General features: G+C 41.4%; 1 protein-coding gene across 1 annotated transcript in view; it reads left to right on the top strand.

Moving 5' to 3' along the window:
* Positions 1–20,199, top strand: part of LOC141271449 (uncharacterized) — a 120,219-nt gene that overhangs the window by 62,003 nt on the left and 38,017 nt on the right. The window contains exons 13-14 of the mRNA XM_073681521.1: positions 1,561–2,560; positions 16,811–16,902. Coding sequence (XP_073537622.1) covers positions 1,561–2,560; positions 16,811–16,902 — 1,092 coding nt within the window. The remainder of the gene's footprint in view (positions 1–1,560; positions 2,561–16,810; positions 16,903–20,199) is intronic.

Consider the following 20,199-nt stretch of genomic DNA (forward strand, 5'->3'; position numbering starts at 1 on the left):
TCAGAATTCGCAGGTTAACAGCAGCTCAGATTAGAGACCAGGTCAATGCCACACAGAGTTCTAGCAGCAGACACATCTCTTCAACAACTGTTAAGAGGAGACTTTGTGCAGCAGGCCTTCATGGTAAAATAGCTTCTAGGAAACCACTGCTAAGGACAGGCAACAAGCAGAAGAGACTTGTTTGGGCTAAAGAACACAAGGAATGGACATTAGACCAGTGGAAATCTGTGCTTTGGTCTGATGAGTCCAAATTTGAGATCTTTGGTTCCAACCACCGTGTCTTTGTGCAACGCAGAAAAGGTGAACGGATGGACTCTACATGCCTGGTTCCCACCGTGAAGCATGGAGGAGGAGGTGTGATGGTGTGGGGGTGCTTTGCTGGTGATACTGTTGGGGATTTATTCAAAATTGAAGGCATACTGAACCAGCATGGCTACCACAGCATCTTGCAGCGGCATGCTATTCCATCCGGTTTGCGTTTAGTTGGACCATCATTTATTTTTCAACAGGACAATGACCCCAAAAACACCTGCAAGCTGTGTAAGGACTATTTGACCAAGAGGGAGAGTGATGGGGTGCTATGCCAGATGACCTGGCCTCCACAGTCACCAGACCTGAACCCAATCAAGATGGTTTGGGGTAACCTGGACCTCAGAGTGAAGGCAAAAGGGCCAACAAGTGCTAAGCATCTCTGGGAACTCCTTCAAGATTGTTGGAAGACCATTTCCGGTGACTACCACTTGAAGCTCATCAAGAGAATACCAAGAGTGTGCAAAGCAGTCATCAAAGCAAAAGGTGGCTACTTTGAAGAACCTAGAATATAAGACATATTTTCAGTTGTTTCACACTTTTTTGTTAAGTATATAATTCCACATGTGTTCATTCATAGTTTTGATGCCTTCAGTGTGAATGTACAATTTTAATAGTCATGAAAATACAGAAAAATCTTTAAATGAGAAGGTATATCCAAACTATTGGACTGTACTGTGTATGTATATATATATATATAATATATATATATATATATATATATATATATATATATATATATATATAATATATATATAATATATATATATATATATATATATACCCACTTTGTGGCTCTGGGCTCAATCTAGTTTTCTGTATTCTTTAGTGGTTAGCACTGTTAGCAATTGTGTGTTTCATTCAACTGTACTTCAATGTTGTTATAAGTGTTGTATATCGTGACATAAACATTTTCTCCATTGTTGTTCATTGATTCTATATTTGTTATATTGAAATTGAATGTGGTGGGATAGTTTTGAGGATTTTTTGGGAGGTTTGGTAACAGGTACACTAAAACATGGACCTATAAAGTGGCAAAGCGAAAGACGAAAAGAGCAGAAACCTAATGGTCTAGCTTAATAAGCTATGAGTCCCAGCTTTCATATTTACTGTTGCCAGCAGTGCCTTCATCAGTTCCTCATTAAATTGTAATATAATTTGTATTGAAATGGTACACAAAGTATAAATATTATAATTATTACCGGTAATCTAATTTCAAAATTGTTCGAATTTCCATTTTATTCTTGGCAGATGACTGTACTAGCAGATCATGGGCACATCTTACATTTTCAGATTTGACAGCACATGATCATACTATCACACCGGATACATGGGAAAAACATGACAATATCCCAGATTTGTCTCCAGCCCTTCTCAGTAAAGATCTGCAATCTGATCATTTTGAAAAGCTTATATCTTCTGATTCATCACAGACTGTTGTGCAAAAAAGACAAAACAGAATTGATGGTGAACATCAAAAAACTCAAACAAGAAAAAAATCATATTCATGTTCGGAATGTGGGAAAAGTTTTACACAAAAATCACATATTGTTGCACATGAGAGAAGTCACACAGGGGAGAAGCCTTTTTCATGTTTAGAATGTGGAAAGTTTTTTACAGCTAAATCAAGTCTTCTTAAACATGCGAAGATACACAGAGGTGAGAAGCCATATTTATGTTCAGAATGTGGGAAATGTTTTACACAAAAATCACATATTGTTGCACATGAGAGAAGTCACACAGGGGAGAAGCCTTTTTCATGTTCAGAATGTGGGAAATGTTTTATACAAAAATCAATTCTTGTTAATCATCAGAAAAAGCACACAGGTGAGAAGCCATATTCATGTTCAGAATGTGGGAAATGTTTTACAAGGAAATCATATATTGTTACACATAAGAGAAGTCACACAGGTGAGAAGCCTTTTTCATGTTCAGAATGTGGAAAGTGTTTTACACAAAAATCGTATCTTGTTGAACATTGGAGAAGTCACACAGGGGAGAAACCATATTCATGTTCAGAATGTGGGAAATGTTTTACACAGAAATACTCTTTAGTCACACATCAGAGAATGCACACAGGGGAGAAACCATTTTCATGTTCTGAATGTGAGAAATGTTTTAAAAAGAAATCACATCTTGTTGCACATCAAAGAATTCACACAGGGGAAAACATATTTTCATGTCGAGAATGTGGGAAATGTTATACACAAAAATGCCGACTTGTTAAACACCAGAGATCTCACACAGGGGAGTAGCTATATTTGTGTTGAGGATGTAAAAAATACTTTGCAAGTTTTTAGTTTGTAGCCAATACCAGGGAGACATACAGTCCCTTATATAGTTAAATACATATTATTGGGAAAATATCTATCAATTAATAGATGTTATTGCACAGACTCAAGTAAACATTTCTTCTAAAGTTAAAGTGATTAGCATAGTGCATAGGCTAATCCAGCAGAGTTTGAAGTCAGTATCCAGAGAAAGTGCTTAACATAGTGCAGAAAGATGTTAAATAGGGAATACACCAAAGAGAAACATTGATGCTGAGTGCAGGGGATGGAAGGTACAACCTGAGGATGTGTCAGAAAGCCACTATGTTAAGCACTTTCTCTGGATATTGACTTCAAACTCTACTGGATTTACTATGCACTATGCTAAGCACTATAGCTTATAGTATATTTGCTGAGTGTCCGCTCAGCATATATACACTTTAATGTAACTGCACTGCATCTATTATGAACTCCTTTTTGCCAGCATAGCTGAGTTATACATGTACCCGAATGGTAGTAATTTACATTCATGTGCTAACTCTAAACTCTCTTGTCTATGGGGAATTGGTCCCTCTTGTGGAATGGTTTGATACTACAGGTTAATGGTGTCTATTCTGAACTAGTTTTCCCTATTTTAATTGTTTTATCTTGTTTGTGCAATAAAATTCATTGTAATACTATTTGGATGGCTCTAGCTTCCGTTTTCCTGTAGGTTTAAATTGCTCTGTGGAAGTGCCATTATTATTATACTAGCTATTGAGCCCGTTCTACGCCCGGGTGGTGAGCATTTTTATTGGTATATGGTCTCCCATGCTGGTATGTGCTGCCCCCATCCTGGTATTTGTGCTGCCCCCATCTCTATCCTGTTATGCATGGCACCCCTCATCCCTATCCTGATATGCATGGCACCCCTCACCCCCAATCTTGGTATGCATGGCACCCCTCACCCCCAATCCTATTATGCATGGCACCCCTCACCTCTAATCCTGTTATGCATGGCACCCCTCATTTACAATCCTGGTATACATGGCACCCCTCATCCCAATCCTGGCATGCTTGGCACCCCTCATCCTGATATGCATGACTCCCTAATACCCAATCCTGGTATGCATGGCCCCCTCAGCCTTATCCTGGTATGCCTGGGCCCCTCACTTCCATACTGGTATGCATGGCACTCCTCATCCCTATCCTGGTATGCATGGTACCCCATCCCTCATCCCTATCCTGGTATGCATGGCACCCCATCCCTCATCCTGGTATGCATGGTACCCCATCCATCATCCCTATCATCCTGGTTTGCATGACACCCCATCCCTCATCCTAGTATACATGGTACCCCTCAGCCCTATCCTGGTATGCATGGCCCCTCATCTGAATCCTGGTATGCATGGCACCCCTCATCCCTATCCTGGTATGCATGGCACCCTTCATCCCCAGTCCTGGTATGCATGGCATCCCTCATCCCCAATCCTGGTATGCATGGCACCCCTCATCCCTAGTCCTGGTATGCATGGCACCCCTCATCCCCAATCCTGGTATGCATAGCACCCCTCATCCCCAATCCTGGTATGCATGGCACCCCTCATCCCCAATCCTGGTATGCATGGCACCCCCCATCCCCAATCCTGGTATGCATGGCACCCCCCATCCCCAATCCTGGTATGCATGGCACCCCTCATTTCAAATCTGGTATACATGGCACCCCTCATCCCAATCCTTGTATGCATGGCACCCCATCTCTCATCCTGGTATGCATGGCCCCCTCACCCCAAATTTGATATACATGACACCCCTCATCCCAATCCTGGTATGTATGGCACCCCTCATCCCCCAATCCTGGTATGCATGGCACCCCCCATCCTGGTATGTATGGTACCCAATCCCTCATCCTGGTATGCATGGCTTTCTCATCCCCAATCCTGGCATGTATGGCACTCCTCATCCCTATCCTGGTATGTATGGTACCCCTCATCCTGGTATGCATGGCACCCCATCCCTCATCCTGGTATGCATGGTACCCTCATCCCTATTCTGGTATGTATGGTACCCCGCATACTTGTATACATGGCACCCCTCATCCCAATTCTGGTATGTATGGCCTCCTCATCCCTCAATCCTGGTATGCATGTCACTCCATCCCTCATCCTGGTATGCATGGTACCCCATACGTCATCCTGGTATGCATGGTACCCCTCTTCCCTATTCTGGTATGCATGGTACCCCTCATCCTGGTATGCATGGCACCGCATCCCTCATTCTTCCTCTTGAGAAAGCTGTCCTGTTACAGCGAAACGTGCGTCGAGGTGCGCCTGCTACCCTGAGGCTCCCCCCTTCCCTGCGTTCCCATCCACTTTGCGGTAAGTATATACTGTTTCCTACCTGGCAAGTGGGGTTTTCCCACATCCATTTGGGCCACTACTGCAGTGGTGGGTGTGGCTTGAAATTTTGATGGCTGCAAATTCCTTAGCATTTGGGATGGGATGCAGTGAACCTTTGGGGACCTTGGTTTAGGCACTTTGAACTTTTTTTCCCCTTCTCCTACATTTATGATATTTAAAATGCATTTTTGTACTGTATATTTATCTATTAATAAACAATCTTCTTTTGTAAGCCATTTATACTCCTAGTCTCTGTTTGGTTTGATATATGCTGTGAGTAGGCTGTCTGGGTAAGGCCCAGTTTTCCGGGATTCTAACCCGTTTTTTTTTGTTATTTGATATGTTGGCTGCTGTTTATAAATCCCTCATTCTTGTATAAATGGCACCGCATCCCTCATCCTGGTATGCATGGTACCCCACATCCCTATTCTAGTATGTATGGTACAACTCATCCTGGTATACATGGCACCCCTCATCCCAATTCTGCTATGTATGGCATCAATCATCCCCCAATCCTGGTATGTATAGCCTCCTCATCCTCCAATCCTGATATGCATGGCACCCAATCCCTCATCCTGGTATGCATGGCTTCCTCATCCCCAATCCCCAATCCTGGTATGTATGACCTCCTCATCCCTATCCTGGTATGCATGGCACTCCTCATCCCCCAATCCTGGTATGCATGGCACCACATATTCCTATTCTGGTATGAATGCTACCCCTCATCCCTATCCTGGTATGTATGGTACCCCGCATTCCTATCCTGGTATGCATGGTACCCCTCATTCCTATTCTGGTATGCATGGTACCCCCTCACCCCAAATGTTGGTATGCATGGTACCCCCCATCCCCAATGCTGGTATGCATGGCACCCCTCATCCCCAATGCTGGTATGCATGGCACCCCTCATCCCCCAATGCTGGTATGCATGGCACCCCTCATCCCCCAATGCTGGTATGCATGGCACCCCTCATCCCCCAATCCCGGTATGTACGGCACCCCTCACCCCCAAATCCTGGTATGCATGGTCCCCTCACCCCCAATCTTGGTATGCATGGTACCCCTCATCCCCCAATCCTGGTATGCATGGTACCCCTCATCCCCCAATCCTGGTATGCATGGTACCCCTCATCCCCCAATCCTGGTATGCATGTACCCCTCATCCCAAATCCTGGTATGTATGGTCTCCTCACCCTTCAATCCTGGTATGAATGGTACCCCTCATCCCCCAATCCTGGTATGTGTGGCCCTCTCACCTCCCAATCCTGGTATGTATGGCACCCCTCATCCCTATCACGCTGCACACATACGAAAAAAAAACACTTATACTCACCCTCTTTCCTGTGCTACAACACTGCTGTGTACTGTTCTGCCGGAGGTCGGGGGGGAGTAGTGTGGCGCCGGAGTACGCGCGTGCCCATACCTCGCTGTCCAGGGCCATTTTGCTGAAGACACACTGCAAATGTGTCTTCAGTAAAATGACGCCGGACAACGCTTTGCGCATGTGCCGATTCCGACGCCTTCACTCCGCCCCCGGTCTCCGGCCAGAAGAGAGGCGCCGCGGCAACGCTCCTCCTGGTCAGGTAAGTATGTAAGTATGGCACCAGAGACCGTTCAGTGTCTACACATACCGCAATCTCCGGCGCCATACAAACTCCTCTTACCTGTAACGGCTCGATGCGTTCTTCTGTCTGCAGCCAGACTGTGCAGGCGTGTCGCGCTTGCGCAGTCTAAAGAGGCTTCAGACAGAGGAACGCTTTTACGATTATATTATAGATGGGCCTGTTCAAGGTATATCCCAGTGGATATGAATCTACTAGCTAAGGTTTTAGCCAATAGATTGATTAAAGCTATCAGAGAAGTAGTACATGAGGATCAATCTGGATTTATGCCAAATGCATCTATAAATCTGAGATGTCTATTCCTCAACCTCCAAATGAGCTCAAAGGGAGATGGCACAAGGCGGTTAAGTCCTTAGACGCTGCCAAAGTATTTGACAGTGTGGAATGGAGTTATCTGTGGGCAATTTTGAAAAAGATGGGCTTTGGTCCTTATAATAATAATAATAATAATAGTTTTTATTTTTATAGCGCCAACATATTCCGCAGCACTTTACAAATTTTAGGGGGGACATATACAGACAATACAGAATAAGCATATCTCATATCGAAAGGAGTGAGGGCACTGCTCGCAAGCTTACAGTCTATGAGGAAATGGGGGAGACACAAAAGGTAAAAAGTACATATATTGTATAATGCAGCCTTGATATACTAAATAGGATAAATAATAATACATGGACTGATCACCAGCCAGTATGTGTACAGTCCTGACAGAGGGTATTAAGTGCATGGTTGGTATGAACCTGAAGTTGAAGAAGATTTTAATATGGGGGAAAACTGGGACGGACAGAGTGTGTTTAGGCGATACGCCAGTCTAAAGAAATGTGTTTTTAGGGTTCGCTTGAAACTGTGGGTATTGGGAATTAATCGAACTGTCCTGGGTAGTGCATTCCAAAGAATTGGCGCAGCACGCGAGAAATCTTGGAGACTGGAGTGGGAAGTTCAGATTATGGAGGATTTTAGTTTTAAGTAATTTGCAGAACGGAGGGCACGTGTAGGGTGGTAGACTGAGACAAGAGAGGAGATGTAGGGGGGGTACTGAAGCATTGAGCGCTTTGTGGGTAAGCATGATAAGTTTAAATTGAACTCTATATTGGATGGGCAACCAATGCAATGACTGGCACAGGGAAGAGGCATCGGTGTAGCGGTTTGCGAGGAATATGATCCTGGCTGCTGCGTTAAGGATGGATTGGAGAGGGGAGAGTTTAGTAAGAGGGAGACCGATTAGTAGAGTGTTGCAATAGTCAAGACGAGAATGAATAAGAGCTACAGTAAGAGTTTTTGCTGAGTCAAAGGTGAGAAAAGTCCTGATTCTTGAGATGTTTTTGAGGTGTAGATGACATGAACGAGCGAGTGATTTGATGTGAGGAGTGAAAGAAAGATCTCAATCAAAAATTACCCCAAGACAGCGGGCTTGTTGCTGGGGAGTAATGGTTGAGCCACAAACGGAAATGGCAATATCGGGCACAGGTAGGTTAGTGGAGGGAGGAAAGACGAGTAGTTCAGTTTTTGACAGATTCAGTTTTAGGTAGAGGGAGGACATAATGTTAGACACAGCAGAAAGACAATCACTGGTCTTTTGTAGTAATGCAGGGGTGATGTCCGGAGCAGAGGTGTATAATTGGGTGTCATCAGCATAGAGATGGTACTGAAAACCGAATCTACTGATTGTTTGTCCAATAGGAGCGGTGTATAAGGAGAAAAGAAGGGGGCCTAGGACTGATCCTTGAGGAACCCCGACAGTAAGGGGAAGTAGGGAGGAGGAGCCGGCAAAAGACACAGAGAAGGAGCGGTCAGAGAGATAGGAGGAGAACCAGGAGAGAACAGTGTCCTTGAGGCCAATAGTGTGGAGCATAGTGAGGAGGAGCTGGTGATCCACAGTGTCGAATGCTGCAGAGAGATCCAGGAGAATCATCAGGGAGTAGTGACCATTAGATTTAGCTGTTAGTAGATCATTAGAGACTTTAGTGAGGGCAGTTTCAGTAGAATGTAAAGAGCGGAAACCAGATTGTAAAGGGTCAAGAAGAGAGTTGTCTGAGAGATAGCGGATGAGACGGGAGTGGACCAGGCGTTCCAGGAGTTTAGAGATAAAGGGAAGATTGGAAACAGGTCTGTAGTTGGCCGTTCAGTTCTGGTCAAGGGATGTTTTTTTAAGTAATGGTTGTATGCTGGCGTGTTTAAAAGAAGAGGGAAAGATACCAGATGAGAGGGAAAGGTTGAAAATTTTAGTTAGGTGAGTGGTGACAGTTGGAGCAAGGGACTGAAGGAGATGTGAGGGAATATGGTCACTGGTGCAGGTGGTAGGGCGAGAAGATGCAAGGAGCCTGATCACTTCATCTTCCATGACTGGTTCAAAGTCAGAAAGTGAGCAAGATACAATGTGGCAGGGGGAGAGCATGCATTTGGGGATTGGGAGAAAATTTCCTGTTGGATATGGTCAATTTTTTCTTTGAAATAATTGGCCAGATCGTCAGCGCTGAGGTCGGTGGTCGTGGCCTGTGTTGTTTGATTGAGGAGAGAATGAAACGTGTCAAAGAGTCATTTAGGATTATTGGAAAGTGAGATGATGAGGTTGTTAAAGTAGGTTTGTTTGGAGAGGTGAAGGGCAGAGTTATATGTTTTCAGCATAAATTTATAATGGAGGAAATCTTCGGGCAAATTTCATTTTCTCCACAGCCGTTCAGCGCACCTGGAGTACCTCTGGAGAAGACGTGTTTGAGGCGTGTGCCAGGGTTGTCGCCGTCTATGCTGAATCTTTCTTTGTGTAGGAGGTGTGGCTTCATCCAGGGCGCATAGCATTATTTTGTTATAATGCTTCAATGCAGAGTCGGGACATGAGAGGGAGATGATTGGGGCCAATGATGATTGCAACCTTTTTATAAATTTCTGGGTGTTAACCCAGCTGTTATACCACTCCCCAGTTGCTAAAATTCAAGTGAATGGTCAACTCTCTGAGACTTTTAAAGGGAGTCTGTCACCACTTTGGAGTTATCAGACCTCTACTATGGGCATGCAGGGTTTTTGTTGTCATTCATGTTCTCTGAAACAAGGCCAAGAAAGCAAGCACCTTGGCTCAGTGGTTAGCACTGCAGCCTTGCAGCGCTGGGGTCCTTGTTTCAAATCCTACCAAGGACAACATCTGCAAGGAGTTTGTATGTTCTCCCCCTGTTTGTGTGGGTGTCCTCCGGGTTCAACGGTTTCCTCCCACACTCCAAAGACTCCAAAGACATAGGGAATTTAGATTGTGAGCCCCAACGGGGACAGTGCCAATAATGTCTGTAAATTGTCTGAATTGTAAAACGCTGAGGAATATGTTGGCGCTATATAAATAAAAAAATTATTATTATTATTATTATAGAAAAGTAAATCTATACATACCTGTATGTCCCATGGTAGAGGTCTGAATGCAGAGAAATGTAGTTTTATCTTCTTGGTTCTTCACAGGCTTGGCGTTCCCCGGACGCCAAGCTATCCCCAACCATCTGCTTATTATTCCACCAATTCCCAGCCTATGTCCACGTTTACCATATTTCACCCCCTCCCCGCACGTCACAGGTCCTTGTGACGTGCGCTTTTTTCCCTCACCTCCCGGCGCATGGCTCACAGGGAGCGCGCTTTGTTTCTTCCCAGGCTCGTTTGGCTGAGCACAGTGCAGCAGTGCTCTATTGCGCAGGTGCCGGGGAGTCACTGTGACTGCATAAAACTATATTTCTCTACATTCAGACCTCTACCATGGGCCATACAGATATGTATAGATTTACTTTTCTATACCCTGTATGCCCATAGGAGAGGTCTGATAACTCCAAAGGTTTGATGATTCCCTTTAAATTATAAAGGGGCACTAGACAGAGATGTACATTGTCGCCCTTTCTCTTTGCCCTGGCCATTGAACCCTTGGCGTGTTGCTTAAGAGATTCAAGAGATTTTACTGGGTTTTCATGTGGAGAAATACAAGAGCGAGTGAGTCTCTATGCAGATGATATGCTGCTTTTTTATAGATAATGTAACACCCTCAGTTAGTCCAATAGTGTCAATTATAACAGACTTCGGAAGGTTGTCAGGTTTATCAATTAATTGGAATAAATCTGTCCTGATGCCAGTAGATCCTCGGCCCCATTCTCCAATAGTGGAAAAATCTCAGTTACAAATTGTAGACAAGTTTAAATATTTGGGAATAACTGTCAGTACCAAGCCTAAAGAATATGGAACATTAAATGTAGACGCTTTGTTAGATAGATTTAGAACTAAGGTGAATGCATGGTCCAGACTCCCCCTATCAGTTATAGGTAGATGAAATCTTATCAAGATGATCCTTATGCCACAATTTTTAGATGTGCTACATAACGCTCCCTGTTGGCTTCGTAAAGTACAAACCATGTTCAGTGAATTAATATGGCATAAACAGCATGCTAGAATAAAACTACAAACTCTCCAACATAATAAGGATGAGGGTGGACTGGCCATTCCTGATTCATGGCTGCATTTTATTGCATTCCAATTACAGCACTGGATGGGGAAGTAGAGATGACATGGGCAAGTTGGGTGCTCTTCTTTTACAGAATATGAAATGGGCTTCACCTCTGTGTCTTCTGGAGTCTGAATGCTGAATGGGATGCTCCCACACTGGCATTAGTCTATAGAGTGTGGGACAGAGAATAGAAATTTATGGGTATTAAGAGATTCACAAAATACACACCGCTATGGCATAATCCCAATTTGGGTGAAGTATCAAAGTTAAAGGGCTTTTCTGATTGGGAGAAAAAAGGGATCTGGTCGATAGACAATTATTTATAAAATCTGTCCTTAAAAGTTTTCAACAGCTCAAAGAGCAATTCAATTTGTTGCGTAACACTTTTTACCAATACCTACAAATCCAACATGTTCTTTCAGCTCAATCGGGTCTAATGAATCCTAGCAAACATCATCCCCTAATAGATACCATTGCTTCTACAGGTCATACAAAGGGTTTAATTTCTACCATATATAAATGCCTATTGTCATCCCAACTGAATAATCACCCTCTGACAGTTAAAGCTAAATGGGAGGGGGATGTAGGCCCTATATCGATGGAGCAATAGTGAGAGATTCTAGAAACTGTTCCCAAATTATCTCCCTGTGAGGCCCAAAGGCTCTCTCAACTAGATTTAATTCAGAGAGTATACAAAACTCCAAGCTTTTTACACAAGATAGGATATCACCATGATGCAAAATGCCGTAGGTGTGGGATTGATGAGGCACATTTAATGCATATGATGTGGAAGTGTAGACAGATAGGCCCATTTTGGAATGAGTGAAAAGAAAAGAAAGGGCGCATGTGTAGACTCACAGGGCTATTTGCTTAATTTAAAAAGTGCCAGTACACTCACCTGTGAAGGTTGTGTACGTCTACACAACCAAGATTAAGCGTGTAATTAATGAGGCTCCGGGTCACCTCTATTTGTAGTACCGTCCTGTCGGTGTTTGCCTCGCAACTCCGTGCTCCTCAAGTGGTCACACGATCCTGCTGGACCAGATACCACGTCACCGCAGGTCCTCAGTAGTTTAACCCGGTGGTTGGATACCGCAGGTCCTCAAACATCCAAATAGACCAGGCCGCTCCTGCCGCTTTAGCTCCGCATGGAGATATCTCACAAGTAAACAATGGTGCAGCGGTCTCAGGGAGCGCCAAAGGAATACTGGACAATTTAGTAGATGTCAACCGACTTTTATTCTTCCTCCAATACCACTGCCACAACGCGTTTCAACGGTCTAAGCCGTCTTCATCAGGTGGGGTAACGGGGAATGTTACAATGACAGCTTTATAAAGGGGTGGTATTTTACAAAATTTAGACCACGTGTTGTAATCAATTAACCCTTTCATTGAAAAACTCCATATAATACATTCTTAACCAATTAACCTCTTATTTCCCCTGGAAACAGCATTGTGCACTAAAAAATCCCTACATGGATTCTTAAAATCACAATTCTTAGTAAAAACTTCCTATTTGTAAAAAAATAAATAAGTTTTTTTTTTTTTTTTTTAAAAATATATTTATTACCAACTATTAAAAATTATTAAAATCATCCTGGGGACCTTCTTGGGGTGTCTTGACAGTGTTATACTGCAGTTTCCAGCCCCCAATTCAAAAGTTGAATTTCTTAAAGAGACAGTGCACTTACATATAAAATGGCCGAAAATAACCCTGTACAATTACCCACTACGATTATAAACCCCATAAATGTTTAAAAACACCCTGGGAACCTTACCAGAGTGTCCTGACAATGCTATACTGCAGTTTCCAGCCCCCAATTCAAAAGTTGGATTTCTTAAAGAGACAGTACACTTTCATATAAAATGGCCGAAAATAACCTTGTACCCTTGCCCACTGGATTATAAACCCCATGAATGTTTAGAAACACCCTGGGAACCTTACCAGAGTGTCCTGACAATGCTATACTACGATTGTCAACCCCCAATTCTAAAGTTAAGTTTCTTAAAGAGACAGTACACTTTCATATAAAATAGCCGAAAATAACCTTGTACAATTGCCCACTGCTATAATAAAACTCATAAAACCCAATGCTATCCATTATCATGATCGGAACCTATGCTTCCAGTAAACTAAGTAACTGACGACAACATGAAAAAAGAACTAAATACCAGCCCGAAAGGGCAAGCAAATCTCCTGCTATGCTACGTCATACCATACCTTTAATCCTGTGCAGGTAGCCCCGCAAGCCATCATTAAACGGCTGATGACAACCCGAGAAAGATATGAGAGGGACAACATTAAACCTTCTCAGATTTAATGGTTTGATGTGTTTTCAATCGTAAGGTTCAAACCCTCAGGGTACAAAGTGCCCATTTTGTATATCCAAAAACTTTCTTTCTTTATAAGTGTACTCAATCGTTCTGGTCCATTATCCACAATGTGGTCAATAATGGTTATTTTCATCTTACTCGGGTCTTTGTGGTGATGGTTTGCATAGTGTCTGGAGACACTATGTAATTGATATCCTGCCCTTATATTAGATCTATGTTTATTTAATCGGGCATGGGCGGTCTGAATTGTCCGGCCGATGTATTGCAAGCCACAAGGGCACTCCAGCAAGTACACTACATAGGTGGATTGGCATGTTAATCTCTGCTTGATCTGGAAAACCTCATTAGTGGTATTAGATTTAAAGGTTTTTGCATTATTGATTATAACGCCACAACACATACATTTAGGTGTATTGCATGTGAAGCAGCCTCCTGTGTTAGGATTAGTCGTCACATCCCTTATTTTTTTCTTTCTATTCGTGTTGCTGGGAGCAAGCAAGGTTTTTAAACTTCTATTCTTCCTAAAGATAATATTTGGTTTCTCTGGGATACTTTTGGAGAGAATGGGGTCACCTTTTAAAATAAACCAATGTTTTTGTAATAACTCCCGTACTACCGACCTGGATTGGCAAAATGTAGTAATTAAACTCCACTTTGTCTTTTCCTCTGTCCTTACAGAAGCCCTATCCGGATTCTCCCTTCTGTCCAAGCACGAGTCCTGTGATAGAGTGCATGTTCTTTTATATGCATCTTTTAAAAGTTTTTTTGGATAGCCTTTTTCCAAAAATCTCTTTTTGAGAATCTTGGATTCCACCTTAAAGTCAGAATCCAGAGTACAGTTTTTCCTGACTCTCCAATACTGCCCATAAGGCACATTTTTGATCCATCCAGGAAGGTGTCCACTGTTGAATTTGAGGTAGCTATTCACATCTACTGGTTTAAAAAACGTGGATGTGAATATTCTCCCCAGGTGGTCGAACTGTACCCATAGATCTAAGAATTGGAGAGAAGTGGATGATGCTGTGGCCGTGAATTTTAACCCCCAATCATTGTGATTTAGTTTGTCCGCAAAGCTCAATGCCTCCTCCATTGATCCATGCCATATAATGAATAAATCATCTATAAAGCGCCTATAGAAAAGTACTCCACTCGTGGATGATCCCGGCTGCGCGATGAGGACGGATTCCACCGCACCCATAAAAAGGTTAGCATAGCTTGGTGCGAATCTCGTCCCCATCGCGCAGCCCTTGATCTGTTTATATAACCCATCCTCAAAGGAAAACACATTGTTCTCCAATATGAACGCTATTGCGTTCAGAATGAATTCTCTTTGGTCTATAGGCATATTAGTGTCTCCAGTTAAAACCTCTTTGATGACCTTTATTCCCAATGTATGTGAAATATTATTGTAGAGCGCCACTACATCCAGAGAGAGAAAAACGCATCCCTCCATGGGTGGTAGAGCCCTTAATTCTTTAATTAATTGTGACGAGTCCTTTAGATATGATGTTAATCTCAGAACATATGTCTGCAAAAATAAATCTACATAATGCGATAGATTACTTGTAATGGATTGGATCCCTGATATTATTGGGCGTCCAGGAGGATTTTTTGGGTCTTTATGCAGTTTGGGCAGAAAATAGAAAAAAGGTATTCTATATTGTGCAATGTCTAAAAAGTTCTTTTCTTTTTTATTGAGTATTCCCTTTTCATAAGCTTTCTTAATTAGAAGATTATACTTTATAAAGATACTGATATTAGGATCATCCTCCAACTTCTCATAAAATTCCGTATCACTCAATATTCTCATGCCCTCTTCCACATACCAAGATCTATCCATAAGGACAATTCCTCCTCCCTTATCTGCATTACGAATGATAATATCATTATTTTCTCTGATAGATTCAATGGCTGCTCTCTCTTCTTTTTTCAAATTATCTCTCATTTTCATGCGGGGAATTGACCTTACTTCCTTTAATATTAATTGTTGGAATGCCTCAATATGTGACCCCTTATGGTGTAAAGGATAAAATTTTTTATTTGGGTGTTTGATGTCTACATGTATCATTTCATCTATTGTGGTTCTATCTTTTTCTGTCTCTTGTTCATCATAGGGGGGTTTTCTCTTAACATTTTTACCATTTTTTTCTTCAAGTAAAAAATGTCTTTGTACAGTGAGTTTCCTAAAAAACTCATTAAAGTCAAGGTAAAGTGAGAATGTATCCATTTCTGCTGTGGGACAAAATGAGAGCCCCTTACTGAGAAGGGAGCGTTCATCATTAGTAAGTGTATAGCTCGATAAGTTATATATACCACTATCCTGATCATCAGGTTTCTCTATTTGTATCATGCTTATGGGGTTTAACCTGATTTTGTCTTTTTCAGACTGGTGCTCTGTGCCATGGGGTTCTCTTCTTCTAGTTCTTCCACTGCCTCTACACCCTCTTGTTCTCTTTTTCTTTTGGGGTGTCGCCCTGGGGCCACCCGAAAAAATTGAGTGATTTTTGAGTCTTTTAGGTTTGTTTGGGTAATAGATTTTGGTAAGTTACCTTCGTTGGAATTTCTTTCCTTTTGAGGTGCATACATATTTAAATTTGATGTCTCTGTGATTACAGGTAAAATTTCCAATTGACCCCCGACCGTAATACCAGCGAAACTATCTATATACTCATTTTCACCCGTGTTTTTCATATTACTATTTTCCTTTTCGTTTGTTATTATATCCTGTGTCCATATTTCAGTGTTCTGATCTATATTTTTTTCAATTTTATCTGTATTGATGTCCAATTCTAAAATGTATGTTTCACTGGGAGAATCTCCAATTGGAATTTCCATATCTTCCAATTGAGCCATTGACCCAGAGCCACCCGTTGTTTGAGTTGAAGTCACCTCGTGTATAGTAATTTCAGAGAAACTGATATTCTGAGTTTCTCTGTTAATTACTTGCATGTCCAGTGTTGTTATTTCTCCATGTATGCATGCTTTTCTCTCTTTATTTGACGTGCATTCTTTATTTGGTGAAGATTTATTAGTGCTAGTTCCATTATCTACTCTTATATTGGAATCATTTGCCCTGGAAGTTATAATACTAGTTGCTTGTTGTTGGTTTGATTTCGTTTCTTTTTTCTTTTTCTGATTATTAGTGATTTTATTCATATGTTGTTCATAATACGCTCTCTGTTTCTCTGTCTTAAGGAGAGTAAATGACCTTTCCTTATTGGAATTGGTAGATGTATCCATTTTTTCTCCTTTTCCTTTTTTATCCCTCCCTTCCACATCTAATTGTGCTCTTGATCGCTCCTCAGGTGCATTTATTGGGATGGTGGTAGGCATTTTTTCATACTCACTTATCCTTTCCTTTCTATCCCTCCATAATTTCATAGCTTTCTTTCTAATTAGATCCTCTTCAAATTTATTTAATTTGACTTTTAGTGCCAAATCAAATTCTTTGAAGTCAGGAGACATGGAATACATTTCCAGGTTGTCCCTGAGACATTTAACCCTCTCCAATGCTATCATGGCTAGTGAGTCCCTCTTACAAATTAACATTTTCATAAATCCCATTGAGCAAGATGTGGAATATTCATCCCATTTTTTTGTAAATTCCAGATCTTGCGGGAACGAGGATTTTTGGATTAGCCTCAGTCCCCTGGGAGCTATGTTTTCCTCAATATAACGTCCAAGAAACATTGTGTCAATATGATTAACTATCTCCACCTTGCTTTTGTTTTCTAATTCAAAAAACAGGTCAGCCATATGTTTTTTATCAGCTTCACTAAGGTGGGATAAAGGATTCTGATTAATTCTATCTGTACCTTGAATGTTATTAGCCAGACCTATTGCATCTGCAATCAATAATTCCCTGTGGGTACATCTATTCATCATAAAAAAATCCATCACTCCAACAGTTCAAATTGTTTCGACAGATGAGGCTAAACACCAATGTCACTTTTATCCAACTCCTCTTGCCGTTATTTTTTTGATATTAATTCTCAGTTCACAATTCACAATTCAATCAGTCACGTGGTCCTAGTAAGACGATCTTTATGCATGTAATGAATAATCCTCTAAACAGTTCCTGGTGTCCACTTGCAGCAGCCTTAGTGGTTGTTTCAACCAACGCCAAAGCGTTAATCACATGTGAAAAGAAAAGAAAGGGCGCATGTGTAGACTCACAGGGCTATTTGCTTAATTTAAAAAGTGCCAGTACACTCACCTGTGAAGGTTGTGTACGTCTACACAACCAAGATTAAGCGTGTAATTAATGAGGCTCCGGGTCACCTCTATTTGTAGTACCGTCCTGTCGGTGTTTGCCTCGCAACTCCGTGCTCCTCAAGTGGTCACACGATCCTGCTGGACCAGATACCACGTCACCGCAGGTCCTCAGTAGTTTAACCCGGTGGTTGGATACCGCAGGTCCTCAAACATCCAAATAGACCAGGCCGCTCCTGCCGCTTTAGCTCCGCATGGAGATATCTCACAAGTAAACAATGGTGCAGCGGTCTCAGGGAGCGCCAAAGGAATACTGGACAATTTAGTAGATGTCAACCGACTTTTATTCTTCCTCCAATACCACTGCCACAACGCGTTTCAACGGTCTAAGCCGTCTTCATCAGGTGGGGTAACGGGGAATGTTACAATGACAGCTTTATAAAGGGGTGGTATTTTACAAAATTTAGACCACGTGTTGTAATCAATTAACCCTTTCATTGAAAAACTCCATATAATACATTCTTAACCAATTAACCTCTTATTTCCCCTGGAAACAGCATTGTGCACTAAAAAATCCCTACATGGATTCTTAAAATCACAATTCTTAGTAAAAACTTCCTATTTGTAAAAAAATAAATAAGTTTTTTTTTTTTTTTTTTTAAAAATATATTTATTACCAACTATTAAAAATTATTAAAATCATCCTGGGGACCTTCTTGGGGTGTCTTGACAGTGTTATACTGCAGTTTCCAGCCCCCAATTCAAAAGTTGAATTTCTTAAAGAGACAGTGCTCTTACATATAAAATGGCCGAAAATAACCCTGTACAATTACCCACTACGATTATAAACCCCATAAATGTTTAAAAACACCCTGGGAACCTTACCAGAGTGTCCTGACAATGCTATACTGCAGTTTCCAGCCCCCAATTCAAAAGTTGGATTTCTTAAAGAGACAGTACACTTTCATATAAAATGGCCGAAAATAACCTTGTACCCTTGCCCACTGGATTATAAACCCCATGAATGTTTAGAAACACCCTGGGAACCTTACCAGAGTGTCCTGACAATGCTATACTACGATTGTCAACCCCCAATTCTAAAGTTAAGTTTCTTAAAGAGACAGTACACTTTCATATAAAATAGCCGAAAATAACCTTGTACAATTGCCCACTGCTATAATAAAACTCATAAAACCCAATGCTATCCATTATCATGATCGGAACCTATGCTTCCAGTAAACTAAGTAACTGACGACAACATGAAAAAAGAACTAAATACCAGCCCGAAAGGGCAAGCAAATCTCCTGCTATGCTACGACTTTAATGAGTTTTTTAGGAAACTCACTGTACAAAGACATTTTTTACTTGAAGAAAAAAATGGTAAAAATGTTAAGAGAAAACCCCCCTATGATGAACAAGAGACAGAAAAAGATAGAACCACAATAGATGAAATGATACATGTAGACATCAAACACCCAAATAAAAAATTTTATCCTTTACACCATAAGGGGTCACATATTGAGGCATTCCAACAATTAATATTAAAGGAAGTAAGGTCAATTCCCCGCATGAAAATGAGAGATAATTTGAAAAAAGAAGAGAGAGCAGCCATTGAATCTATCAGAGAAAATAATGATATTATCATTCGTAATGCAGATAAGGGAGGAGGAATTGTCCTTATGGATAGATCTTGGTATGTGGAAGAGGGCATGAGAATATTGAGTGATACGGAATTTTATGAGAAGTTGGAGGATGATCCTAATATCAGTATCTTTATAAAGTATAATCTTCTAATTTAGAAAGCTTATGAAAAGGGAATACTCAATAAAAAAGAAAATAACTTTTTAGACATTGCACAATATAGAATACCTTTTTTCTATTTTCTGCCCAAACTGCATAAAGACCCAAAAAATCCTCCTGGACGCCCAATAATATCAGGGATCCAATCCATTACAAGTAATCTATCGCATTATGTAGATTTATTTTTGCAGACATATGTTCTGAGATTAACATCATATCTAAAGGACTCGTCACAATTAATTAAAGAATTAAGGGCTCTACCACCCATGGAGGGATGCGTTTTTCTCTCTCTGGATGTAGTGGCGCTCTACAATAATATTTCACATACATTGGGAATAAAGGTCATCAAAGAGGTTTTAACTGGAGACACTAATATGCCTATAGACCAAAGAGAATTCATTCTGAACGCAATAGCGTTCATATTGGAGAACAATGTGTTTTCCTTTGAGGATGGGTTATATAAACAGATCAAGGGCTGCGCGATGGGGACGAGATTCGCACCAAGCTATGCTAACCTTTTTATGGGTGCGGTGGAATCCGTCGTCATCGCGCAGCCGGGATCATCCACGAGTGGAGTACTTTTCTATAGGCGCTTTATAGATGATTTATTCATTATATGGCATGGATCAATGGAGGAGGCATTGAGCTTTGCGGACAAACTAAATCACAATGATTGGGGGTTAAAATTCACGGCCACAGCATCATCCACTTCTCTCCAATTCTTAGATCTATGGGTACAGTTCGACCACCTGGGGAGAATATTCACATCCACGTTTTTTAAACCAGTAGATGTGAATAGCTACCTCAAA

Source organism: Phyllobates terribilis, unplaced genomic scaffold, assembly GCF_046119375.1.
Source record: "Phyllobates terribilis strain yellow unplaced genomic scaffold, ASM4611937v1 Scaffold_5__5_contigs__length_657084704, whole genome shotgun sequence".
NCBI lineage: Eukaryota > Metazoa > Chordata > Amphibia > Anura > Dendrobatidae > Phyllobates > Phyllobates terribilis.